Source organism: Bos indicus x Bos taurus, chromosome 15 (genome assembly GCF_003369695.1).
Source record: "Bos indicus x Bos taurus breed Angus x Brahman F1 hybrid chromosome 15, Bos_hybrid_MaternalHap_v2.0, whole genome shotgun sequence".
NCBI classification, from domain to species: Eukaryota; Metazoa; Chordata; class Mammalia; order Artiodactyla; family Bovidae; genus Bos; species Bos indicus x Bos taurus.
The window spans coordinates 39,679,469-39,706,605 of NC_040090.1; the positions used below are offsets into that span (position 1 = coordinate 39,679,469).

Consider the following 27,137-nt stretch of genomic DNA (forward strand, 5'->3'; position numbering starts at 1 on the left):
GGCTGATTCATGTCAATGTATGGCAAAAACCACTACAATATTGTAAAGTAATTAGCGTCCAATTAAAATTAATTAATTAATTAATTTAAATACAAAAACAATATTTGCAAATTATATATCCAACAGAGAACTAGTATTTATAATATATAAAGAACCTTCTAAACTGAACATTAGAGATCTCTGTTATTTTTTGTAACTACATGTAAGTCTATAATTATCTCAAAATAAAAAGTTAATTTAAAAATGTATGTAAATCCACTTTTCTTTGCCATAATTTCATCAAAGCTCTTTTCATCTCACTGTTGCGCAAGCTATATATCAGTGGATTCAGCAGAGGTGTAAGAAGAGAGTAAGCCAAGGACATCAGCTTCTTGGTTTCTGGGGAGTAGCCAGATTTAGGTTGTAAGTAAGTCATATTGGCTGTGCCATAGAAGAGGGTAACAGATGTGAGATGGGAGGCACAGGTGGAAAAGGCCTTTTGCCTCCCAGTGGTTGATGGCATCTTTAAGATGGAAAAGAGAATTCGAACGTAAGACAAGAGTATCAACAGGAAAGGAACCATAACAATCAAAATGGTGCCAGTGAATGCGTAGATCTCAAATAAAAAGGTGTCTGCACATGCAAGCTCTAACACTGGGGGAGTCTCACATGAAAGATGATTAATTTCATTGGGGCCACAAAAGGGAAAACTAAACACCCATGTGGTCTGCACAGTAGCCACTATGATCCCTGAGACCCATGAGAATGTAATCAATTTCATGAAAACCCTTTTGTTCATAGTCACTGGGTAGCTCAGAGGATGGCAGATGGCAGCAAATCGGTCATAAGCCATTGCTCCCAGAAGAAAACATTCAGTCCCACCAAAAAGAAGAATAAAATACATCTGTGAAAAACAGCCTGCAAAAGTGATCACAGTTTTTTCACTGGAGAGGACCACCAGCATCTCAGGCATGATGACTGCACTGAAACCTACTTCCACCACAGACAGGTTCAGGAGAAATAGATACAGGGGAACATGGAGGCTCTGTTCCAATGAGATGACAACTATAATGATGGCATTTCCAATCAGAGTCACCAGGTAAATAACCAAGAAAACCTGGAAGAGCTGCCTTTGGAGTTCAGGGAAATTAGAAAAGCCCAAGAGGATGAATTCAACCACAGAGCTTTGATTTTGCCTTTTCATTTTGGTAGTACAGCATGTAATATTTTATGGCAAAAAAATGTAAATTATGAAGCCACAATCCAATAATAGAGAGTTTAGGTCTCCATTCACCTCAAATAATCCTGATGAAAGCTGTAAAGAGGACGTTATCTTGACAGAAGTTATTTTGGCAATTTTGAAAAATGGCCGGTTACAAGAAATAAATGTATCTTTCAAATATAAAAGGAGAATGGACACTTCTGGCTTATAAATCTTATCAGAATAGCACAAAATAATATCAAAGTTCTTATTTTCTAGTGCAATTCATACACTATATATTTTGATATTTTAGCATAACTTGAAAGCAAACGTAAATTACTTATGTCACATTCCTATTACGTTGCTGTCAGTTTCCCCAATTTTATATAAGTATGAAATCTAATACCACAGAAAATAAAGTATCAAAAGTGACAAAAGGAAAAAGATACCCAAAAAAGTTTTATAACAACCAAACAATTTAAAGTTACAGCGCAGTTGATACATGTTTATTACAAATATTCATAGGTTAAAAATTGTTGTATGTGACTCAGTTAAATGTGACAACAATCTGCAGAAGCATACAATGGAGGTTGTAGTATTACTTACATTCAATGATCTGTAAACTAAGTGAATAATTGACTTCAGGTTTATTGATAACTTCCTCAACTGGTCATGGCAAATTGTGTTGATACTAGCTTCACCATGGCCCATTCTTGTGAACCGCAATGACTTAAGAAAAACATCTAAGTTTTGAAAATTGTGAAACAGTGATTTTAAAGATTCTTTTTCCCTCCCTCCCTCCTTTCCTCTCTCTCTTTCCCTACTCTATCACTAGGTTCATCAAAAAGTTCATTTCATTATTTCTTATTCAACAAACACAGAAAGAACATCTACCATTTTCTAGGCTCAATAATCTGTGGAACTTTTGATTTCACAGGTCAACAAAGAGCTGACAACATGAAGTAGCATTTGATTCCTGGGTCAGGAAGATCTGCTGGAGAAAGGATAGGCTACCCACTCCAGCATTCTTGGGCTTCCCTTGTGGCTCAGCTGGTAAAGAATCCACCTGTAACACAGGAGACCTGCATTTGATCCCAGGGTTGAGACGATCCACTGGAGAAGGGAAAGGCTACTCATTCCAGTATTTTCTGGCCTAGAGAAGTCCATGGATTGTATAGTCCCAAAGAGTCGGACACAACTGAGTGACTTCCACTTACTCACTCATATACCTCAGCACCTTCTAACTTCTATCATTTATGTCTTGCCCAACATCTCCAGTGTGAAAACTCCAGGAAGGCAAAGATTTTCTTTTGTTCTCTGTTGTATTCACAATACCCATAAGAATCCATGACCCATAATATATGCTAAACAAATATGTGATGAATACAGAAAACAGGAAATCGAGACAGTATTTTAAAGGCATAGAGTGCCAGAAAGAAAAATAACATCAGCACACCATCCTATTGGGAAGCAAGAGTAATAAGTGTTTTAGATATTTCAATGAGAAAAACATTACTTCTAAATGGAAAAGGAAAGTGAATAACCATAATTACAGGTGTCAAGTGTGGAAGATACATCAGGTGGAAAGATCAAGATGTGAGTGAGACTGAATTGCTCAAGTGAAAAGGCATTTGATGACAACTTACACTAGAATCAAGACCTACCAATCATTGTATGATATCTTGAAAACCAGTGGAAGTTCACTGTGTCAGATGAAAAGGACAGAAAACAAGTCTTCAGTACAGATCAGTATCACATAAGCAGACAGTAGAAGGCAAGCTAACTTATTCCTGAATTTGACCTTAATCATATATTAACATCAATGTCTGTATCATCCATAATAATTTTATTTGTATGTAAAGATTCTCCTAAATTTAGTAATTTAAACTGCAGGATCAAATACCTAAATTTCTAACAGAGAAAAAAATAATGTGTATTCAGTTCCAAATATTTTAAAGTGGATAGGTTTTTAAACTAGAACATTTAGAATATTATATACACAAAATGGAAAACTTTTAAAGGACTTTTTAAAAGCCTGCTCATGATGGAAAGAGCAAATAACCACACATGATCCACATTTTATTTATAACTTAGAAGATTATAATCTTGTCTTGATAACCCTCTGACATAGAATACTTGGGCAGATCACTCGTTTACCAAATTCCCTTTCAGTTGCAATGTTCTAAGATTTGATGATTAGTGCATGAAAAGTATTTACGTCTCTAATTACTACCAAAAATTTTTCTCTGAAAAGAAAAAGAAATTGACCAGCATCAACACCAAAGAGTCTACCAATTCAAATGTTTGATCTGTGTCTAGTGATTCCTGAGCACCGAGACATCACTTCAACAGCATTTTCAACTATAAGATGAAGATGAATTGTAAGTGAAAATCTAACAAGCACACAGCAGAACCTTCATTTTCGTACCTACTGGCTCTGTCAATTTAAAGTTCACACTACTTTATTAGATATTTTACCTCCAGTTAATAGCCACCTTCTCATAAATACAAGTCAGAGATTCTGTGCGTTGGTGCTGTAACATTATATGACACTGAATCACATGCCCTGGAGAATCCATCCCTGGAGAACTTGCAATCACTTTATACATGCCTTCTTGTATTTTCACATGATAACCAAGGAGGTTTGAACTTGGCCCTTAAGGTAAGAAAGCCCAAGAGGGCTAAACTGGAGCACCACTCCTTTGTATTCCTACAGGGAATAAATACCTTCTCACTCAAGAAACTCAGCTTCACCAAGACATCTCCCAACAGGAAGTGGAAACAATGGCTGAATAAAGGATGAAAATGGGGAAAGAAGAGAGTGGTGGGGAGAGGGTGTGAGCAAAGGCAGGTGAGCCAGAGGGCAACGAATGACTGGATGGACTGTACAGTTAGTGCAGCGGTGGGAAATAAGTTAGTGGTGGGAAAAACAGTTAGTGCAGTAGTGGGAAATAAGTAGATAGAAGACTCTTTGCAAAATAAAAAGCCTGGATGCTCTCTCACCCAACAAGAACTTTTTATCTTTTGTAGTAGAAATATAGAGCCCCTGAAAATTTTATGAGAAAAATGTAATTAAAATTTGTTTCATTGACAGAATCTTTAAGCCAGCAGTCAAAAAATCTGGACTAGTTTGTCTAATTTGAGCAAATCATCTAACTTTCCTGATTATATTACTTTCTCTGTAAAATAATCATTAACATTTTTGATATCCACTGCATATTTGTGAAAATCAAGGGACTCAAGGATGAGTCTAAACTGTCTTGTACAATTAGAGCCATTGGTTCAGTCCCAGAAGAGTGAAGAGTGAATGAATCTGCAGGTTTGGCTTTGTCCAGAACTGGATGGTGAGTCTAGAATGCAGGTTCCCTTTGTCTACTTCTTATTGTTGCTTTCCTGATGTAGGTTGTTCCATTCTCAAGGAATCTCACCTTTCCTGGAAATTATAAAGCTGCCCTCTACACTTAGAGGTTCATTCCATCTAACCTCTGTGCCATGGGAAATGTACCAGTTACTTGGAGGAGAAAGGATTTTCTTTACAGAATCCAATCCAAGGAACATTTCCAAATCATTCAGTATAGGGATAACACCCTATTTATGGGACAGTCATGTGCAGTAGGCATGGGAAATGCTACTTAATATATGATTTATACCCCATCAACTCCATGGGGGCTTCTGAAATACTGAAATATTCTATTTCTTGCTGTAGATGGTGGCAACACAGGTGATGTGCTGATTGTGAGAAGTCATCAATATGTAGAGCTATGATTTGCACACTTTCCCATGTGTACATTAGAATTCAATCAAAACTGTATAGAAAAATTGCAGATACAAGCTAAAGGGGATAAAAAGGAAATAATATTAATATCAGGCTATATCTTAAAGGCAATAGTACTAAGTTGAAGAAAATAATAATCTGGAGATTTAACACACCTTCCTCAATGATTGACAATATAGACAACAAAGACATAGAAATGAGAATATTTTAATAATAAAATTTTTATCTATAAGATGATAATGAGAGAGTAAATATAAGTCAGAAACAACACATTTTCTGTGGCTAACTTATTTTGCTCTTAAAATATTTATAAAATATTTATAAAAATGGATTATGTGTTTGTCATAAAGAAAACAATCAATAAATCCAAATTCTTGGCACTCACACATGTAATACACTTTGCAATAAAACTGCAGAACAACAACCAAATATAACAAAAGGAAACTAAGGTCTTGGAAATTCAGAAACATTCTGAAATTATCTTTTGCTAACTCAAAGTTGGACATGAACTACAGACTATTAAGAAATGAACTTTTAAATTAAATGACCAGATTTTCATTTATTAATGTCTTCAAAATTTTATTTCTAGTCTTGTCCTAAACTCTGTTCACCCTCAGCATCCCCCCATTTCAGGTAGTAGTAGCTTAAATTTTCTAGTTACACAAACCAAACACCAAAGAGTCATCCTTGAATTCATTTCAACTGCCCCATCTCCAGCATTGCAGGCAGATTCTTTACTATCTGAGCCACCAGGGAAACCCTTTTCTTCCCAGTTCAGTGCAGTGGCTCAGTTGTGTCTGACTCTTTGCAACCCCATGGACTGCAGCACACGAGGCCTCCCTGTCCATCACCAAATCCCAGAGTTTACCCAAACTCATGTCCATTGAGTCGGTGATGCCATCCAACCATCTCATCCTCTGTCATCCCCTTTTCCTCCCAATTCATAGTAAATCCATAATCTATCTAAAGTGCTCTGAGTACGGTGTATAAAATTTGAACATTCTCACTCTTCTTAAAAGGGCTTCCCAGTTGGCTCAGTGGTAAAGAACCCATCTGCCAATGCAGGAGATGCAGGAGACACAAGTTCTATTCCTGTGTTAAGAAGATCCCCTGGAAGAGGACATGGCAACCCACTCTACTATTCTTGCCTGGAAAATTCCATGGACAGAGGAGCCTGCCAGGGTACTGTCCATAGGGTCACAAAAAGCTGGACATGACTGAGCAATTGAGCATGCACTCGCCCTTCCTAAAGCTAATATCCTGATCCAAGTTCCTTTTGTCTCCCAGTTGAATTATTGCCATAGCCTCTGAACTTCCCCCTTCTTCCTCCCATGCCTCTGCTCAAACCCTCCTAAAGCACCCTATCCCACTCACTGCAGAAGTCAAACTTACAAACATAGATTAAAATCTGTTTCCCTAGGCTTCCCTGGTAGCTCAGTGGTAAAGAACTTGCCTGCCAATGCAGGAGACAATCTCTGATCTGAGAAGATCACACATGCTGTAAAGCAGCTAAGCCCATGAGCAAGGACTGTTGAGCCTGTGCTCTAGAGCCCAGGAACCACAACTATTGAGCCCACACACTGAAACTACTGAAGCCCCCACACCCTAGAGTCCATGCTCGGCGACAAGAGAAGCCACTACAATGAGACGCCTATGCACTGAAACGACCCAACATAGCCAAAAATAAATAAAAATTTTTTTAAAAAAAAGATCTGCTCCCTCATTGCTCTTGGAGCTCATCTCCACTACATCGCCTTGCTTACTCTCATCCAACCAAGGTATTGCTAGTTCTCGAATCCCCAGCTATGTTCTCACCCACAGTTATTGCTTTGCTTTTCCTTAACATGGGCTCTTCCTTTCCAAAACGCTTACTCCCTCATGTCCCTTTGCCCAAGGGGTATCTTCTCCAGGAGAACTTCCCAAATCAACCTATTTAAATTGAACCTCAAACCCAACTCTACTACCCTGATTTATTTGTCTCCACAATATTCCTCAGAAGAGATACATCCAAATCATAAAGACAGGTTTATATTATTGGGTGGGCTACACAGTTCCTTCAGTTTCTAAGTAAAATAAAAGACACATTTTTCATTTTCACCAGGAATTTTTAACGAACAACATATTCACTGTTTTGTTCTGTTACCTTCTGCCATTTTTCAGGCGACTTCATAATTCCATTTTCCTGAAAATTTTATCTTTTTGAGCAAAGAACTGTTCCAGGTGCCTTTTATACCCTTCCAGGGAATTGAAATTTTTTTCTATTAAGAGAATTTTGTAGACCGAAATAAATGGAAATCTGAAGGTGCAATTTCTGGTGAATACAGTGGATGAATCAGAACTTCCCAGTCAAGCTGTAACAGTTTTTGCCTGGTAATCAAAGAAACATGTGGTCTTGTGGTATCCCGATAGAAGATTATGCATTTTCTGTTGACTAATTCTGGATGCTTTTGTTGAGTGCTGCTTTCAGTTGGTCTAATTGGGAGCAGTACTTGCTGGAATTCATCATTTGGTTTTCCCAAAGAAACTCATAATAGAGGACTTCCTTCCAATCCCACCATATACACAACATCACCTTCTTTGGATGAAGACCAGCCTTTGGCGTGGTTGGTAGTAGTTCCTTTCACTTGCCTCATGATCTCTTCCATCCCACATTGTTGTATAAAATTCACTTTTCACCTCCCATCATTATTTGTTTTAAAAATAGAACATTTTCATTACGTTTAAATAGAGAATTGAATGCAGATATATGGTCAAGAAGGTGGTTGTTTTTTTTTGTTTTTTCACTTAAACTATGTGGAACCCAAACATCAAAGTGATAAACATAAATAAGCTGGTACAAAACATTTTAAATGCTTGATTTGGACATTTTGAGTGTGTCAGCTATCTCCCATGTGGTACAACATTGATTGTTATTAATTAATGTCTTGATTTAATTGCTATCAACTTCAACTGGTTTATCCAACTCTAGAGCATCATCCATGGAGAAATCTCTGGCACAAAGCTTCACAAACCACTTTTGACACATTTAATCTGTCACAGAACTCATACACTGCACAAATCTTTTCTCTGCATTTTAGTTGCATTTTACCTTTCTTAAAATAATAAAGCATAGTAAGCCAAAAATGTTGCTTTTTTCTTCCATCTTCAGTATTGAAGTGACTACACAAAAATTCACCAGTTGTGTCATTTTCTTAATGCACACTAATGTGACAACTGTCACAGATCAGATCAGATCATTTACTCAGTCGTGTCCGACTCGTTGCAACCCCATGAATCGCAGCACTCCAGGCCTCCCTGTCCATCACCAACTCCCAGAGTTCACTCAGACTCACATCCATCGAGTCAGTGATGCCATCCAGCCATCTCATCCTCTGTCGTCAATTGTTTCAAATGAAGTTAAAGACAACTAAGCGCTACTAGAGCCAGCTTGTGGAAAATACCAAACAAACTTTTTTGTCAACCCAATACTGCCAGAAAAAACCACTGCAGAGGATGAAGTATTATTAGGGATAAACTGAACTGGACTCTTCAGGACCTTCTTGGGTATATAGCCCCCACTCCCCACCCTGTGTGTGTCCCCTGTGTCTTGAAGTAAAAGACTTTGCTTCAGGCCTCCCCTAAGTGTCAAAATCCTGGCTCCAGAGTTAATGATTATGAAATGTGATCATGTAGTAACAAAGAATAGCTGTTAGACTGGGAAACTGGTAATAACTTTGACTATAAATCAACCACATAGCAGAGTGATTAGACTCCTAGCTTCCTGAAAGATATAGATATAGCTCTGACACACATTCCTAAGTTGTTTGGATAGAAAGCTGACCCCTACCAGATGGAAACTGCTGACCACAGCACATAGTCCCAAGACCAGTTGACCAGAAGGTTGATGATGCTCAAAATTTCACCTTGATACCAAGCAATCTGATCATGCACAAGTTGATCATGCACCCTCTGGCCCGCCTTTTCATATCATCTTAAAAATCCTTCCCTGAAAGCCATTAGGGAGTTCAGGTCTTTTGAGCACGAGCTGCCTATTGCCTTTGCTTAGCACCCTGCAATAAATCCTGTGCTTTCTTTCACAACAATCTAATGTTCACAGATTTTCATTGCTGTGCACTGGGCAAGTGGACCCAAATCTAGATCCAGTAATAGGAAAAAAGAGTCACTATATAATGAGAAAAGGTTCAGTTCTCCAAAAATATGTAAAAATACTAAACCTGCAAGTATCCATTAATACGGCTACAAAGTATATCAAGCAATTATTTCTTTATGAATGAGCACCCAAAACTTTGTTTCTTTGTCCTATCAATTCTTCACCTTGGGCCACTTCTTAGGTCCCATTTCTATTGTAAAAATACATGAAAAAATACCAAGAGAAACTCTATTTTGAATTATAACCTGTGTGAGTTCATGAAGGAAATCAGTTTGGTCTCCTCAAAACAACTGCCCCTTGTTTACACATTCATGGAACAAGTTTTCATTCCAGAAATTAAAATCTCATCTATTCTTAGTATGTGGAATTCCACCCTATTAGTGCAGCAGAGTGGGCCTTCAGGTCCATCTGAAGAATTTATAGTGACTGTGAAAAGTAATTCTGTAATAAGCTACTAAAATTTATAAACACACATACTCTTCATCCCATGAGGCCCAGGCCTATGTCCTACAGAAATAAGATGTTAGTAAATATGAACATATGGAACTACTTGTTCATCAAAGCATCATCTTAAGGACAATAATCTGGTAAAACTAGAATGTACATGATAGAGGAATAGGCAAATAAATTCTTACATCATATGTCATCAAACTTAGGCAGCTAGAGAAAATGAATGTGAATATCCTTTAGAAACAGAGAGCCCCCTGACATATTTTCAAACTTGGGGAACTCAACAAATTAAATATATTTATATCAAGAAATATAAACTAGTTCATCATTATTACATTAGAGTTTGGTCAGACAGTGAATATATATCACATGGCTTCTCAGCAAGTCAAAATGTATGCAAAGCCACTTTTCTTTGCCATATTTTCATCAAAGCTCTTTTCATCTCACTGTTTCGCAAGCTGTAGATCAGTGGATTCAGCAGAGGTGTAAGAAGAGAGTAAGCCAATGATGTCAGCTTCTTGGTTTCTGGGGAGTAGCCAGATTTGGGTTGTAAGTAAGTCATGCTTGCTGTGCCATAGAAGAGGGTAACAGATGTGAGATGGGAGGCACAGGTGGAAAAGGCCTTTTGCTTCCCAGTGGTTGATGGCATCTTCAGGATGGCAAAGAGAATTCGAATGTAAGACAAGAGTATCAACGAGAATGGAACAATAACTGTCAGAAGGGTACCAGTGAATGCATAGATCTCAAACAAAAAGGTGTCTGCACATGCAAGCTCTAGCACTGCTGGAGTTTCACAAGAGATATGATTAATTTCATTGGAGCCACAAAAGGGAAAACTAAACACCCATGTGGTCTGCACCGTAGCCACTGTGATCCCTGAGATCCATGAGAATGTAACTAATTGCATGAAAACCATTTTGTTCATAGTTACTGGATAGCTCAGAGGATGGCAGATTGCAGCAAATCGGTCAAAAGCCATTACCCCCAGAAGAAAACATTCAGTCACACCAAGAGTGAGTATGAAATACATTTGTACAAGGCAGCCCAAAATAGAAATCCTCATCTTCTCAGTGGAAAGGATCACCAGCATAACAGGCATAATGACCGCACTCATACCCATATCCACCACAGACAAGTTCTGCAGGAACAGGTACAAGGGGACGTGCAGGCTCTGTTCCAGGGAGATGACAATTATGATGATGGCATTTCCCATCAGAGTCACTAGGCAAACCACCAAGAAAGCCCCAAAGAGCTGCTCTTGGAGTTCAGGGAAGTTAGAAAAGCCCAAGAGGATGAATTCAACCACAGAGCTTTGGTTTTGCATTTTCATGTCATCAGTGGAGCATATATTGTTTTGAAGAACATAGTTATAAAACATATTGTATAAATTATAGTACTAAGTTACAGTCTAATAGCTCTGAGTCAGGGTCTGCAGTCACCCCAAACAATCTGGGCAGAAGATGAAAAAAGAAGCCCATCCTGATAGAAATTTAGCAATTTTGGCAAATTTCTAGATAGAAGCTTGGCGATTTTGGAGAATGACCAATTATTGTAGCTTAGAAATCCTATCTGATATACACAAAATAATGTCTAAGTTGTATTGTAACTTGCATACTAATAATTTGGAATTTAAATTTAATGTTAAAGTAAGCAGGAATATATTGTAACTTAGATGTCACTTATATAACATTTCTAAAGGTATCACCTATTTTCCTAATTTTATGTAAATATGAAATTTAAGACCACAAAAATAAAGTGTCCAGGCTCATATCTGCTTGTGCTGATGAGAAAGTTGACACATAAATGAAAAGTAAATGTGGGCCAAGGCTATCATTTCATTCAAAAGGCTCTGGACAGAGAAATATTTAAATATTTTCAAAAATGGAAAAGATAAGACAATTTGAACTTCCTTAAATATAAAATTACAGTAGGTTCTTACTGCTACAGAATTATATACTGACAGTGAAACTTATGTTACATATATTGTACCATAATAAAAATGTTAACAGATTAAAAATTTTAATTAAAAACATAGTCTCAAGAAGTCACAAAAGGAACAAGATAACCCACATATAATTTTATAAAATTTTAATAAGTCTAAGTATAACAAAGATGATATGCAGTTGTTATAACTATTGATTAGTTCAAAAGGACTGTGTATGGCTTGGTTAAATGTGACAACACTGCAGAAAGACACAAGGAGGGTTTATTTCTGAGGTTCCTGCCTTCGGTGATCCATAACTATGTGAATTTGCTTTACACTTGATTTTTGCTCAGACTGTACCTGGACAAATACATAGAAATTTGTCCAGAGGAGAAATTGGTGGGGGGGACAGTTCTCATTGGTATATCCTTGTAATCATATGTTTTAAGGAAATGTTCATGTTTTACTCATTGTAAACTTATAATTTAAAAGTTTCCCTTCTAGTTCCCTTTTGCTGTCCTCTCTTTCTTCCTTCCTATTAAATTTCTCATCAAAGTGTTCAATTAATCATTAATTATTCAACCAACATTGATTGACCATCTGCCATTTTTAAGCCTCCATGCTCCAAGGCACACTTTGGACACCAGAGCTCAACAGAGAGCACAACCTAAAATGGGAAACAAGGCCTCACTCCCTAAGCCAGTAGTTCTAACTCCTACCTCTCATACCATGCTCTATTTTTTCATTATCTCCTACAGACATTTTATTTACTACTTTTATATATACATCTATACAGACATGGACATATATACAGACATATACATATATATGTGTATAGATACACAATAATTCTTTCATTAAATATAAACTCCAGGAGGGCAAAGATTATGTTTTATATTAAGAATGCCTACAACAGTTTCTGACCCATAACAAATGCAAAACCAATTTTTTCTTGAACAAATGAAAACAAAATTTAGGAAAATGCAGACTCTGCCTTTAAGGAATATTCTATCTACTTGACAAGCTAAATCAGTATAAACACTATTGGGCAACAAGATTAATTACAATGGTCTTAGAGTTTTCAATGAGGAAAATGTTAGTCTAAATGAGGAGAGATGAAAAACTACATCACAAGAAGTCAGAGGTGGAAGGGCAATTAGACAGGAGGAAGGCCGACTTACTCAAGTCAAAATGTAATTGATGACAACTTAGCACTAGAATGGAGGCCTTCTAGGTTTCTGTGATAGTTTGAAAACCAGGGAATGACATCTGTGGGAAATGAGGAATCCAGAAAGACAGAAGGAGCAATTGAAAACATAAAATGTTGCCTTGGGTACCAATCATTAAAATATCAGCAGACAGCCATGGTGGGTTGACTTATATATATCTGAATTTGCCTATAGTCTTGTATTAAAATCAAATATCTGTATCAACCATAGTAATTATATTTTGGTTGTCAAAAATCACCTAAATCAATAAAAATAGGATCGAATATTTAAACCCATTTCTAGTTGGGGAAAAAAGAGAAATATGTATTCAGCTAAAAATTTTAAAAGTGGATAAGCACTGAAAATAGAAAACTTGGAGTATCATATAAACAAAGTGGAAAACCTGTAAAGGACTAATTAAAAGAATATATGAAACAAAATGTTCACGATGGAAAGAGCAACAAACCATCAGTGCTCCACATTTTCTCTGTAACTTAGAACATCCTAATGCTCTCTTGATTATTCTCTGACATGGAATACTTAGGAAGATCATGTCAACCTTCCAGGTGAAAAAGGTTGGAGTTGGACTTATTTACCAAGTTCCTTCCCAGTTGCAATCTTCTAAGTTTTCAGGATTAGTGCATTCCAAGTACACATGTCTATTGCCCCAACTTATTCTCTGAAAGAAAAAAGAAATTGAGCAGCATCAACACCAAAGTGTCTTACTTATTCAAATGCTTTATCTGTGTCTAGTAATTCCTGAGCACTGAGACATAACTTCAATGGTATCTCTATCAGTAGAAGATGAACTACAAATGGAAAACCCACTAACAAGCACACAGCAGAACCTTTACTTCCTTACCTATAGACTCTGACAATAAAGTTCACTATTTTGTCAGAAGTTTCACGTCTAGTCAGAAGCCACCTTCCCATAAACACAACTCAGTGACTGTGTACTTCGCACTGAATCTGGAACATTATGACACTGAATCATATGCCCCAGAGAATCCATCCCTGGAGGACTTGCAGTCAATTTGTATGTGCTTCCTCAGGTCTTTGCACAATAGCTAAAGAGGCTTGAACTTGGGCCTTCAGTTGAGAAAGCTCAAGAGAGCTAAACCTGGAGCACCACTCCCTCATATTCCTATAGGGAACAAGCGCCTCCTCACACAAGATTCAGTGTCACCATGACATCTCCCAATAGCAGATAGAAACAAAGACTAAATAAAGGTTTTAACTGGGGAAAGAAGAGCATGGTGGGGTGAGGGCATGAGGAAAGGCAGGTGAGCCAGAGGGTGAGGAATGATTGGGTAGAACATACAGTTCATGCAGGGCCTAATACAAGCGAGGTCAAGAAAATGGAAGCCTCTTTGTAAAAAGCCTGGGTACCCTCCCACCTACCCTTTCAACCAAGAATTTTTTGATCATATGTACTAGAAATGTACAGCCACTTTAAATTGTTTAGAAAAATATCATTACAAATGATTTCAAACAGACCTTTTAAACTGGGAATCAAAAGGCCTACACTTGTTTGTATAATTTAAGCAAATACTTTAACCTCCCAAATTCCATTATTTTCTCTGTAAAATAATCACAAATTATTGATTTCACTGAGTATGTGTGGAAATCAAGGGCCTAAACTATCTTGAACAATGAGACCATTGGCTCAGTTGCAAAAGAGTGAAGAGATTAATGAATCTGCAGGCTGGGCTTTGTTCAGAACCAAATGATGAGGCCAGAATGAAGGTTCCCTTTGTATACCTCTTTGTGTGTGTGTGTGTTGTATACTTCTTATTGCTGCTTTTCTTGAGCAGTTTGCTCTATTCTCTAAGGAAGCTTACCCCTCTTGGCAGCAATGAATTTGCCAACAACACTTTGAAATTCATTCAATCTAATCTGTGTCCAGTGGGAAATGTACCACGTATGCTGAGGAGAGGGGATTTTCATCACAGAATCCAATTCAAGGATCCCTCTTATATCATTCATTATGGTGGGATAACACCCCAAGCACAAATGTGTCAAGTTCACCAGGCATAGGGAGGTCTGCTTAATACGTACTTTGAGTGATTCATACCCAATCAATCCCATCACAGGGATCCTTTTTTAAAAACACAATCAGGTTTCTATCTCCACAACTCATTTTTGGCAGAAATAGTTGTCCATAAAGACTGTTTTCTGCCAAAATTTAAAAAAAATTTTAATGCAAAGGATGTTTTGCCCATTTACTAATATCTCTGGAGCAGAAACTAAGGACAGTAGGAGCTCCTGTAACGCAATTCAATGAAAGGGTCCTTCTCTATTCACAGTTGTTTAGTCACAAAGTCCTGTCCAACTCAGTAGCAACATTAAAATTAGAAGCAAGCATTAAAGCTTCCAAATGTTGCAAAATGAGAAATTAATCATGCTGGAAAGGTCACAAGTTATGGTCTGCCTCAGCAACCATAGAAAATATGCTCATTTATTTACCATATTGGTTCCCACAGGAAAAAAAATTATCTATTGTTAATAAGAAAGGTATCAGGGGCATTTTAGGCCAACAAAGGGAAATTTAGAAAATGTCTTAAAAACTGTGGTCTACAAGTGAAAAAGATATGAATATTATCAAGTAAGACTTTAGGAAGTTTCCATGGAGTTCTCTAGTCACCAACATTGGATAAATATGTAGAACAGAAACAAGAGAAATTCTGTTTTGAATTATAATTTGTGTGAGTTCCTTAAGTAGAATGGTTTGGTCTCCCAGAATAACTCAACTTTCTTTACATGTTCATGGGATAGGTTTTCACTCTAGAGATTAAATCTCATCTGTTTGTTGGTCTCTTGAAGTTCTACTTCAGTAGTTCACCAGAGTGGGACTTCAGATCAGTCAAAAGGAGTTACAAAGATTTTGAAAAGTTATTCTGTAACAGCTATTAAAATCTATAACTACACATATTCTTCATCCCCTCAAGCTTAATTTGAGCAATCTATCATACAGAAATAAAATGTCAATACATATGAACCTATGGATCAAGTTTTTTATTAAAGTTTTATCTTAATGACAATAGTCCAGTAACAACATGGATGTTCACAATAGAGGAAATGATAAATAAATTGTTATATCATATGTCATCAAAGTTATACATCTATGAAAAATGAATGTGAATACATCATCTAAAGAGATATATTTCCTTAATAGATTGTCAGACTTGGAGAACTCAACAGATTGATACATTGACAGAAAGGAAGGTAAACTATTTTCACCATAAGTAAATTTAAGTACAGTGCAGTCAGACAAGATCAATTATCACAAGGTTTCTCAACACACTCAGAATGTATGTAAATCCACTTTTCTTCTCCATAATTTCATCAAAGCTCTTTTCATCTCACTGTTTCGCAAGCTGTAGATCAGTGGATTCAGCAGAGGTGTAAGCAACGTGTAAGCCAAGGACATCAGCTTCTTGGTTTCTGGGGAGTAGCCAGATTTGGGTTGTAAGTAAGTCATACTGGCTGTGCCATAGAAGAGGGTAACAGATGTGAGATGGGAGGCACAGGTAGAAAAGGACTTTTGCCTCCCAGTGGTTGATGGCATCTTCAGGATGGCAAAGAGAATTCGAACATAAGACAAGAGTATCAACGAGAATGGAACAATAACTGTCAGAATGGTGCCAGTGAATGCATAGATCTCAAACAAAAAGGTGTCTGCACATGCAAGCTCTAACACTGGGGGAGTCTCACAGAAGAGATGATTAATTTCATTGGAGCCACAAAAGGGAAAACTAAACACCCATGTGGTCTGCATAGTAGCCACTGTGATCCCTGAGACCCATGAGAATGTAACTAATTTCATGAAAACCATTTTGTTCATAATCATTGGGTAGCTCAGAGGATGGCAGATTGCAGTAAATCGGTCAAAAGCCATTGCCCCCAGAAGAAAACATTCAGTCACACCAAAAAGAAGAATGAAGTACATTTGTGCAAAACAGCCCGCTGTAAAAATCCTCATCTTCTCAGTGGAAAGGATCACCAGCATAACAGGCATAATGACCGCACTGATACCCATATCCACCACAGACAAGTTCTGGAGGAACAGGTACAAGGGGACATGCAGGCTCTGTTCCAGGGAGATGACAACTATAATGATTACATTTCCCATCAGAGTCACCAGGTAAACCACCAAGAAAACCACAAAGAGCTGCTCTTGGAGTTCAGGGAAGTTAGAAAAGCCCAGGAGGATGAATTCAACCACAGAGCTTTGGTTTTGTCTTTTCATGTCAACAGTGAAGCATATGTTGTTCTTACGAATATGGCTTGGAAGGTCAAAGTCACAGTCCAATAGCTTAAACCAAACCAATCTCGGCAGAAGACATAAAGATGGGCTCTATCAGGAGCCCATCCTGATAGAAATTTAGCTTAACAATTTTGGAGAAGAGCTGATTATTGTAACTTAGAAATCTTGTCTGATATATACAAAATAATACCAAAAAATAACATCAAACTTTTATGACAAATTGAACATTAAGTAGTTTAAAAACCTCATTTAATGTTAAAGCAAATAGGAATATTTTGTAACTTAGACCCCTTTCATGTAACATTGATCAAGTTATCATCTATATTCCCAATTTTATATAAGAATGAAATTAAAGACCACAAAAAGTGTCTGGGCTCACATTTTCTTATTAGAAAGTACGGACATACGAGGAAAGCAAATGTGGATTAGCGCTCTCCTCATTTCATTCAAAAGGCTCTGGATTAAGAAATATTTAAAGATTTTTAAAATGGAACAGATAAGACAATTTGAGTTTCCACAAGTATAAAAATTCAACAGATACTACTAGGGAAATGTGCACCTAAAAATGGTAAATTTTATGTAATGGATATTTTAACACAATATAAAAATTAATAGATTAAAGTTTTAAATTTTTAAAAATGAAAGTATCAAAAAGAGACAAATTGGAAAAGCTACCCAGAAAATTGTGATAAAAAAGCTAATAATTCAAAGTACAACAAAGAAAATATGTAACTGTTATGAATATTCATTAGTTCAAAATGACTCTGTATGGCTTGATTAAAAGTGACAACAATCTGCAGAAACACACAAAGAGGGTTTGTTTTAGATATTTCTACCTTAGGTGATCTGTAAACTATGTACATTAATTTTAGAGTTACAGATTTTTGCTCAGACTGTTCCTAGCCAAATATATTGGGATTTGCCCAGATGAGAAATTTGGAGGGTCATTTCTCCATGGTGCTTCCTTATGACCATGATGATTTAAGAAAAAGCCCATGTTGTAAGAATTTTATACTTGTAATTTTAATGAATCCCTTATCTCACTCTTCCTTCCTCTCTTCTTTCTCCCTATTAAATTTTATCCAATTGTGCAATTAATCATTAATTACTAAACAAACACTGATTGAGCACCTACCAGAGTTCAACAAGGAGCAAACCTCACAGCCTAAATGGGAAATAGGATTTCACTCCCTAACCCAGAACTTCTAACCCCTACCTCTCATACTGTGTTCTGTTCTTTTATTATCTCCTACTGATATTCTATGTATATTTTTTATGTATAAACTAACTCTTTCACTAAACATAAACTCCAGGACAACAAAGATTATGTTTTATATTCACAATACCTATGACAGTCTCTGACTCATAACAAGTACTAAATCAATTTTTTCTTGAATAAATGGAAAATGCAGACTGTACCTTTAAGAAATGTTATGTTTACATGAAAAGTAAAATCAATATAAACACTATTGGGAAACAAGGGGTTCAGACATTTCATTGAGAGAAAGCTTATTTCTAAATGAAGGATGAAGGTGAATAACTACATCACAAGAAAGTGGGGGGTAGAAGGGCAATTAGACTGGAGGGAGAGGGGAGGAAGGCTGACTTGCTCAACTCAAAGTGTGTTCGATGACAGCTTGCATAGAATGAAGTCCTGCTAGCTTTGTGTGATGTTTTGAAAACCAGTTAACTGGAAGATGAGGAACCCAAGAAGAAGACTGAAAGATACAACAAGCTGAAGACACACATTGAGTACAGATCATAGCATATTAGCAGCCAGCAGGAGGCAAGTTCACCTATTTCTGAGTTCAGCCACAGTCACATGTCAAAATCAAATATACATATATATATATATGTATATATATATATAATTATGACTGCTTCACATTGTTGCACAGCAGAAATCAACATAAAATTGTAAGGTAATCTTCCACCAATTAAAAAAACAAAACTTTTTAAAAATCAGATGTCTGTATTAACCATAATAATTATATTTTGGATGTCAAAAATCTCCTACATTTATAAATAGACACTGCAGGATCACATATTTAAACTCATTTCTAATGGGGAGAAAGAACAATAACTATTCAGGTACAAATTTTATAAGTAAATAGATTTTGAAAATTTAAAAGTTTACAGAATCATATAAACAAAGTAGAAAACCTTCAAAGGACTGATTAAAAGTGTATATGAAACAAAATATTCATGGTGGAAAGAGCAACAGACCATGGCCAATCTGTCTTTTCTATATAACTTAGAAAACCCTAACACTGTCTTGATAACTCTCTGACATGGAATACTTAGGTAGCACACTCCTCTCTGGATCTCAGCCTTCCAGCTGAAAAAGGTTGGGTTGGACTTATTTACCAAGTTCCTTGCAGTGACAGTCTTTAAGATTTGATTACTACTAGATGCAAAGTACTTCACCTCTAATTATTGCTCCAAATTTTTCTCTGAAAAGAAAAAAAAATTGATGAGCATCAACATCAACTGACTCAAATATATAATCTGTGTCTGGTGATTCCTAAACACTGAGACAATACTTCAACAGTATCTCCAACTATCAGTGGAAGATGAACTGCAAACGGAAAACCCACCAACAAGCACACACCTGAACCTTCACATTCTTACCTATTGAATCTGTCAGTTTAAAGTTTACAGTGCTTTGTCCGAAGTTTCACCTATAGTCAAAAGCCACCTTCTCATAAACACAACTCCATGATTCAGTGCACTGTTTCTAGAACATTATAATATTGAATCACATGCCACAGAGAATCACTTTAAACATGCTTTCTTGTATAATAACTGCACAATAACTAAAGAGGCTTGAACTTGGGCCCTCAGGTGAGAAAGCTCAAGAGGATTAACCTAGAGCACCACTCCCTCATATTCCTACAGGGAATAAATACCTCCTCACACAAGAGATTCAATGTCACCATGACATCTCCAGATAGAAGTAGAAACCATGACTTAACAAAGGTTGTAAATGGGGAAGGAAGAGAGCAATGGGGAAAAGGTGTGAGCAAAGGCAGGTGAGCAAGAGGGGGAGGAATGACTGGATGGCATGTATAATTTATGCAGGGGTGGAAAACCAGTTAAGGCAGGTAGACGGATATCTCATTGTAAAAAGTCTGGATATCCTCCCACCCTCCCAATAAACAACTCTTGATCTTTGTACAGGAAATATAGAGCCACTGAAAATTTTTGAGAAAAATGTCATTACAAATGATTTCAGATAGAACTTTTAAACTGAGAATCAAAATATCTGTACTTGCTAGCATATTTTGAGCAAATATTTTAACTTCCCTGATTATATTACCTTCTCTGTAAAATAATCATAAATCACTGATCTCATTGAGTATTTGTGAAAATCAAGGGACTCAAAGATGAGTCTAAACTGTCTTATACAATTAAAAAGGTCATTGGCCCAAAAGTATGAAGAGATGAATGAATCTGCAGGCTGGTCTTTGTCCAGAACTAGACAATGAGGCTGGAATGCAGGTTCCCTTTGTCTATTTTTATTTCTTCTTTCCTGGTGTAGACTGTTCCATTTTCAAGGAAGTTCAACCTTCCTGGCGGCAATGAGGTTGCCAACAACACCTAGGGATTCATTCTATCTAATCTGTGTCCAGTGGGAAATGTCCCACTTAGGCTGAGGAAAAGGGATTTTCATCACAGACTCCAATACAAACCCCTCCTATATCATTCACCATGATGGGATAACACCCCATGCATGTACCAATCACTTGCACCAGATGCAGGGAAGCCTGTTTATGTACTTTTGATGATTCATACCCCAGCAATCCCATCACAGAGTCCTTATAAATGCTGAAATGTCCTATTTCCCTGGTGGCTCAGACGGTAAAGGGTCTGCATGCAATGCGGGAGACCCAGGTTCAGTCTCTCAGTTGGGAAGATCCCCTGGAGAAGGAGATGGCAACCCACTCCAGTACTCTTGCCTGGGAAATTCCATGGATGGAGGAGCCTGGTAGGCTACAGTCCATGGGGTCTCAAAGAGTCTGACATGACTAAGAGACTTCACTTTCACTTTTCACCCCAGCAATCACAGGGTCCTTATAAATGCTGAAATGTCCTATTTCTTGATGTAGTTGATGGATGGTAACACAGATGATGTGCAGTTTTGAGATTTCATCAAGATGTAGGGCCATGAATTATACCCTTTGCTAGGTGTACATGCTATTTCCTGGAGAAGAGGCAGCAAGAATACACATGAAGAACTATACAAAAAAGATCTTAATGACCCATATAACCACAATGGTGTGATCACTCACCTAAAGCCAGACATCCTGGAGAGTGAAGTCGAGTGGGCCTTAGGAAGCATCACTACAAGCAAAGCTAGTGGAGGTGATAGAATTTCAGCTGAGTTATTTCAAATCCTAAAAGCTGATGCTGTGAAAGTGTTGCACTCAATATGCCAGCAAATTTGGAAAATTCAGCAGTGGCCACAGGACTGGAAAAGGTCAGTTTTCACTCTAATCCCATAGAAGGGCAATGCCAAAGAATGTTCCAGCTACCACACAATTGCACTCATGTTAGTAAAGTAATGCTCAAAATTCTCCAAGCCAGACTTCAACAGTACATAAATCAAGAACTTCCACATGTTCAAGCTGGATTTAGAAAACGCAGAAGAATCAGAGACCAAATGGCCAACATCTGTTGGATCATAGAAAAAGCAAGAGAATTCCAAAAGAACATCTACTTATCCTTCACTGACTACGCTAAAGCCTTTGACTGTGTGGAGCACAACAAACTGTGGAAAATTCTTCAAGAGATGGGAATACCAGAGCACCTTACCTGCCTTCTGCAAATCTGTATGCCCATCAAGAAGCAACAGATCAGTCCATGGAACAACGGACTGGTACAAAACTGGGAAAGGAGTAGATCAAGGCTGTATATTGTCACTCTGCTTATTTAACTTATATGCAGAGTACACCATGAGAAATGCTGGGCTGGATAAATCACAAGCTGGAATCAAGATTTCCAGGAGAAATACCAGTAACCTCAGATATGCAAATGACACCACCCTTATGGCAGAAAGCAAAGAGGAACTAAAGATCCTATTGATGAAGGTGAAAAGGAGAGTGAAAAGCTGGCTTAAAACTCAACATTCAGAATATTAAGATCATGGCATCCAATCCCATCATTTCATGGCAAATAGAAGAGAAAACAATGGAAACAGTGACAGACTTTATCTTCTTGGGCTCCAAAATCACTGCTGATGGTGACTGCAGCCATGAAATTAAAAGATGCTTGCTCACTGGAAGGAAAGCTACGACAAACCTGCTGCTGCTGCTGCTAAGTCACTTCAGTTGTGTCCGACTCTGTGCGACCCCACAGACGGCAGCCCACCAGGCTCTGCCGTCCCTGGGATTCTCCAGGCAAGAACATTGGAGTGGGTTGCCATTTCCTTCTCCATGACAAACCTAGATAGCATATTAAAAAGCAGAGACGTTATTTTGCTGACAAAAGTCATGTAGTCAAAGCTATGGTCTTTCCAGTAGTCATGTATGGATGTGAGTTGGACCACCAAAAAGGTTGAGCGCTGAAGAATTGATGTCTTTGAATTGTGGTGTTAGAGAAGACTCTTGAGAGTCTATTGGACTGCAAGGAGATCAAACTAGTCAATCTTAAATGAAATCAATCCTGAATATTCATTGGAGAGACTGATGCTGAAGCTGAAGATCCAATTATTTGGCCACCTGATGCAAAGAGCTGACTCACTGGAAAAGACCTTGATGTCGGGAAATATTGAAGTTAGGAGGAGAAGGGGACAACAGAGGATCACATGGTTGGATGGCATCACTGACTCAATGGACATGAGTTTGAGCAAGCTCCAGAGATGGTGAAGGACAGGGAAGCCTGGTGTGCTGCAGTCCACGGTATCACAAAAAGTTGGACACAACTGAGTGACTGAACAATGACAACTGTATTAGTTTAAGGTCTACAACTTAAAGCATTCATACATGTATATATTGCAAAACAATTACCACCAAAACTTTGATTGATATCCATCGCCTCACAGTTACAAATTTTTTTCCTTATAAAATGTCCTCTCTTAGTGACTTACAATATACAATACAGTATTATTAACTACAGTCACCATACTGTATGTTACTTCCCCAGACTTTATTTACCTCATAACTGGAAGTTTGTACTTTTTCACAACCTTCAGCCATTTATCCCCCTCCCCACCACTCAACTCTGCCAATCATTATCTGTTGCTGTTTCTTTTTCAGCTATTTTAGGTTCCACATAGAATTGAAATCATACAGTATTTGTCTTTATCTGTCTGACTTATTTCACTCAGGATAATGCCCTCGAGGTCCATCCATGTTGTCACAAATGACAGGAGTTCCTTCTTTTTATGGCTAAACAATGTTCTAGTATATATGTAAGTATGTATGTAATACGTATATATCTCATTTTTTATAACTGCTGATAGATACACTTAGGTTGTTTCAACATCTTGGCTAATGTAAATAATGCTGCAGTGGTCATGGGGCAGCTATCTCTTTGAGAAAATGATTTTTTCTTTCCTTACAATATATATTCAGAAGTGGAATTTCTAAGTCATATGTTAATGCTGGGTTTCCCAGGTGGTGCTAGTGGTAAAGAACCCATCTGCCAATGCAAGAGACATAAAGAGATGAGGGTTTGATCCCTGGGTCAGGAAGATCCCCTGGAGGAGGGCATGGCAACCCACTCCAGTATTCTTGCCTGGAGAATCCCATGGACAGAGAAGCTTGACAGCCTCAGTCCATAGGGTCGCACAGAGACAGACACAACTGAAGCGACTTAGCACACATGCACGCATTTTACTAGTAAATCTTAATTATTTGACATAACTCCACACTGTTTTCCATAGCCATGCATCAATTTATATTCCCACTAACAGTGCACAAGTGTTCCCTTTTCTCCAATCCTCATCAACACTTATCTCTTGCCTTTTTGATAAGAGCCGCTATAACAGGTGTGAAGTGATCTCGTGATTTTGATTTGTAGTTCCCTTGTAATTACTGATATTGACCCCCTTTTCATGTACCTGTTGGCTATCTGTATGTCTTCTTTGGAAAATTATCTCTTTAGTTTTTCTGCCCATTTTTTAGTCAGATTGATTGTGTTTTCCTGTTGAGTTGTGTGAGCCTTTTGTATATTTTAGATGTTAACCCTTTTCTAGATGTATAATTTGCAACTATTTTCTCCCATTCTGTAGGCTGCCTATCATTTTGTTGATGGATTCCTTTGCTGTGCAGAAGTTTCTTAGTTTGATATAGTCCTGCTGGCTAATTTTTGCTTTTGTTGTTTTTTATTTTGATGTAAAATTCAAGAAATGAATGACAATGGAAATAATGTTATACCACTTTAATACTATCCCTGGAGCAAAAACTAAGGACATGGGAACAACCTCATGGGAAAGTGGTTCAACAAAGCAGCTGCTTTCAAACAGCAATGTTAAGACAGGAAGCAAGCATTAAATGTTCCAAATGTTGCAAGAATAAGAAGTTTATTCTGGAGAAGATCACACTGTTAATGATGTGACTCAAAGACCATAGAATACATACCTAAATGGCTATTCACTGATTTTCTCACAAAAAAAAAAAAAAAAAAAACTATTGTATCTATATAAACAAAGTGTCTGGGGGCAATTTGAACTTAGAAAGGGAAATTTAATAAAAGTCTCTAAAAGCAGTGGTCTATAAGTGAAAAAATATATACTAGTAGTATCAAGTGATACTTCAGGAAGTTTCCATGGAGTTTTCTGATCCCCAGCCTTGGGTGAATATCTGGAAAAATATCAAAGGAAATCCTGTTTTGAATAATAATCTGAGGAGTTCATGAAGTAGAAACAGTTTGGTCTCCCAAAATAACTGGATTTTGTTTACTCATCCATGAAACAGGTTTTTCACTCTAAACTGAAATCTCATCTATTTGTTGGTCTCTTGAATCTCTACCCTGTTAGAGAAGCAGAGAGAGCCTTCAGAAGAGTCTGAAAAGTTACAATGATTTTGAAAAGTAATTCCCCAATAGATATTAAAATTCATAAATACACATACTCTTCATCCCATCAGGCCTAGACTGAGAAATCTATCATACAGAAACAAAAAGTCAGTACATATGAACAAACAGAAGTAGTTCTGTATTTAAATCGCATCTAAATGACCATAATCCTGTAACAACCTGAACATTCATGATAAAAGAACAGATAAATAAATTGCTATATCACGTCATCAAAGTTATGCACCTATGTGGCGTTCTCCAGTGGTCCAGTTATTAAGACTCCACCTCCAATTCAAGGGACTCAGGTTTCCATCCCTGGTCAAGGAATTAAGATCCTACATGCCCTGCAGAGCAGCCAATAAAAAAGAACTTACACACATATAGAAAATGAATGTGAACATACTATCATAACAGAGGGATCCTGATATATTTTTAAACTTGGAAAAATCAACAAATTAAATATATTATTAGTATCAAGAAATGTAAACTATTTTCACCACTATTAAATTGAAATAACGTTCAGTCTGGCAGTGAATCAATATCACCTGCATTTTCACCATAGTCAGAACGCATGTAAATCCACTTTTCTTCGCCATACTTTTAACAAAACTCTTTTCATCTCACTGTTTCGCAAGCTGTAGATCAGTGGATTCAGCAGAGGTGTGAGCAACGTGTAAGCCAAGGACATCAGCTTCTTGGTTTCTGGGGAGTAGACAGATTTGGGTTGTAAGTAAGTCATGCTTGCTGTGCCATAGAAGAGGGTAACAGATGTGAGATGGGAGGCACAGGTGGAAAAGGCCTTTTGCTTCCCAGTGGTTGATGGCATCTTCAGGATGGCAAAGAGAATTCGAATGTAAGACAAGAGTATCAACACGAAAGGAACCATAACAATCAAAATGGTGCCAGTGAATGCATAGATCTCAAACAAAAAGGTGTCTGCACATGCAAGCTCTAACACTGGGGGAGTCTCACAGAAGAGATGATTAATTTCATTGGGGCCACAAAAGGGAAAACTAAAAACCCATGTGGTCTGCGCAGTAGCCACCATGATCCCTGAGACCCATGAGAACATTACTAATTTCGTGAAAACCCTTTTGTTCATAGTCACTGGATAGCTCAGAGGATGGCAGATTGCAGCAAATCGGTCGTAAGCCATTGCCCCCAGGAGAAAACACTCAGTCCCCCCAAAAAGGAGAATGAAGTACATCTGTGCAAAACAGCCTGCAAAAGTGATCGTAGTTTTTTCACTGGAGAGGACCACCAGCATCTCAGGCATGATGACTGCACTGAAACCCACTTCCACCACAGAAAGGTTCAGGAGAAACAAGTACATGGGAACATGCAAGCTCTGTTCCAGGGAGATGACGACTATAATGATGGCATTTCCCAGCACAGTCACCAGATAATCAACAAAGAACACCCAAAAGAGCTGCCTCTGAAGTTCAGAAAAATTAGAAAAGCCCAAGAGGATGAAGTAAAACACAGAGCTTTGGTTCTGACTTTTCATGTCAACAGTGGAGCATATACTGTTTTAGGAACATAGTTTACAAAGTACCAAGTCACAATCTAACAGTTCTGAGCCAGCATCTGCATTCAACCCAAACAATCTTGACAAAATATATAAAGAGGAGCCCATCCTGATAGAAATCTATTTTGACAATTTTGGAGAATGGCTGATTATTCTAACTTAGAAATCTTGTCTGATACACACAAATAATATCAGAGTTTTATTGCAAACACCATGTAGTTTGAAAATCAAATTCAGTGTTCAAGCAAATAGGAATATTCCATAACTTAGATCCCATTCATAAAACACTGCTAAAGGTAGCATCTATTTTCTCAACTTTATGTAAATATGAAATTTAAGACCACAAAAATAAAGCTCATGTTTGCTTACGCTAATCAGAACATAGGGCCATAAGAGGAAAGCAAATGTGGGCTAGCATTCCTCATTTCATTCAAAAGGCTCTGAACTAAGAAATACTTTAAGATTTTGAAAATAGAACAGGTAAGACAATTTGAACTTCCATAAATATAAAAATGCAGTAGGTACTTACTACTTCAGAATTGTACACTTAAAAGTAGTAAAACTTATATTACATATAAAAGTTCAATGGATTAAAATTTTCAATTAAAAATAATGCCTCAAAAATGACAAATGGAA

At 37.4% G+C, this 27,137-nt stretch overlaps 4 protein-coding genes across 4 annotated transcripts; all 4 read right to left on the reverse strand.

The window, feature by feature from the left end:
• Window positions 1-232: 232 nt before the first annotated feature.
• Window positions 233-1,183, reverse strand: LOC113905039 (olfactory receptor 10A3). The gene has a single exon (XM_027562078.1). The coding sequence runs from the start codon at window positions 1,181-1,183 to the stop codon at window positions 233-235; it is 951 nt and encodes a 316-aa protein (XP_027417879.1).
• An 8,757-nt stretch (window positions 1,184-9,940) lies between these two features.
• On the reverse strand, window positions 9,941-10,885 carry LOC113905114 (olfactory receptor 10A3-like). The gene has a single exon (XM_027562110.1). It carries the CDS (start codon window positions 10,883-10,885, stop codon window positions 9,941-9,943), a length of 945 nt encoding a protein of 314 aa, XP_027417911.1.
• Window positions 10,886-15,991: 5,106 nt separating this feature from the next.
• LOC113904870 (olfactory receptor 10A3-like) lies at window positions 15,992-16,936 on the reverse strand. The gene has a single exon (XM_027561956.1). It carries the CDS (start codon window positions 16,934-16,936, stop codon window positions 15,992-15,994), a length of 945 nt encoding a protein of 314 aa, XP_027417757.1.
• Window positions 16,937-25,535: 8,599 nt separating this feature from the next.
• On the reverse strand, window positions 25,536-26,480 carry LOC113904871 (olfactory receptor 10A3-like). Its single transcript, XM_027561957.1, has one exon. The coding sequence runs from the start codon at window positions 26,478-26,480 to the stop codon at window positions 25,536-25,538; it is 945 nt and encodes a 314-aa protein (XP_027417758.1).
• Window positions 26,481-27,137: the final 657 nt, after the last annotated feature.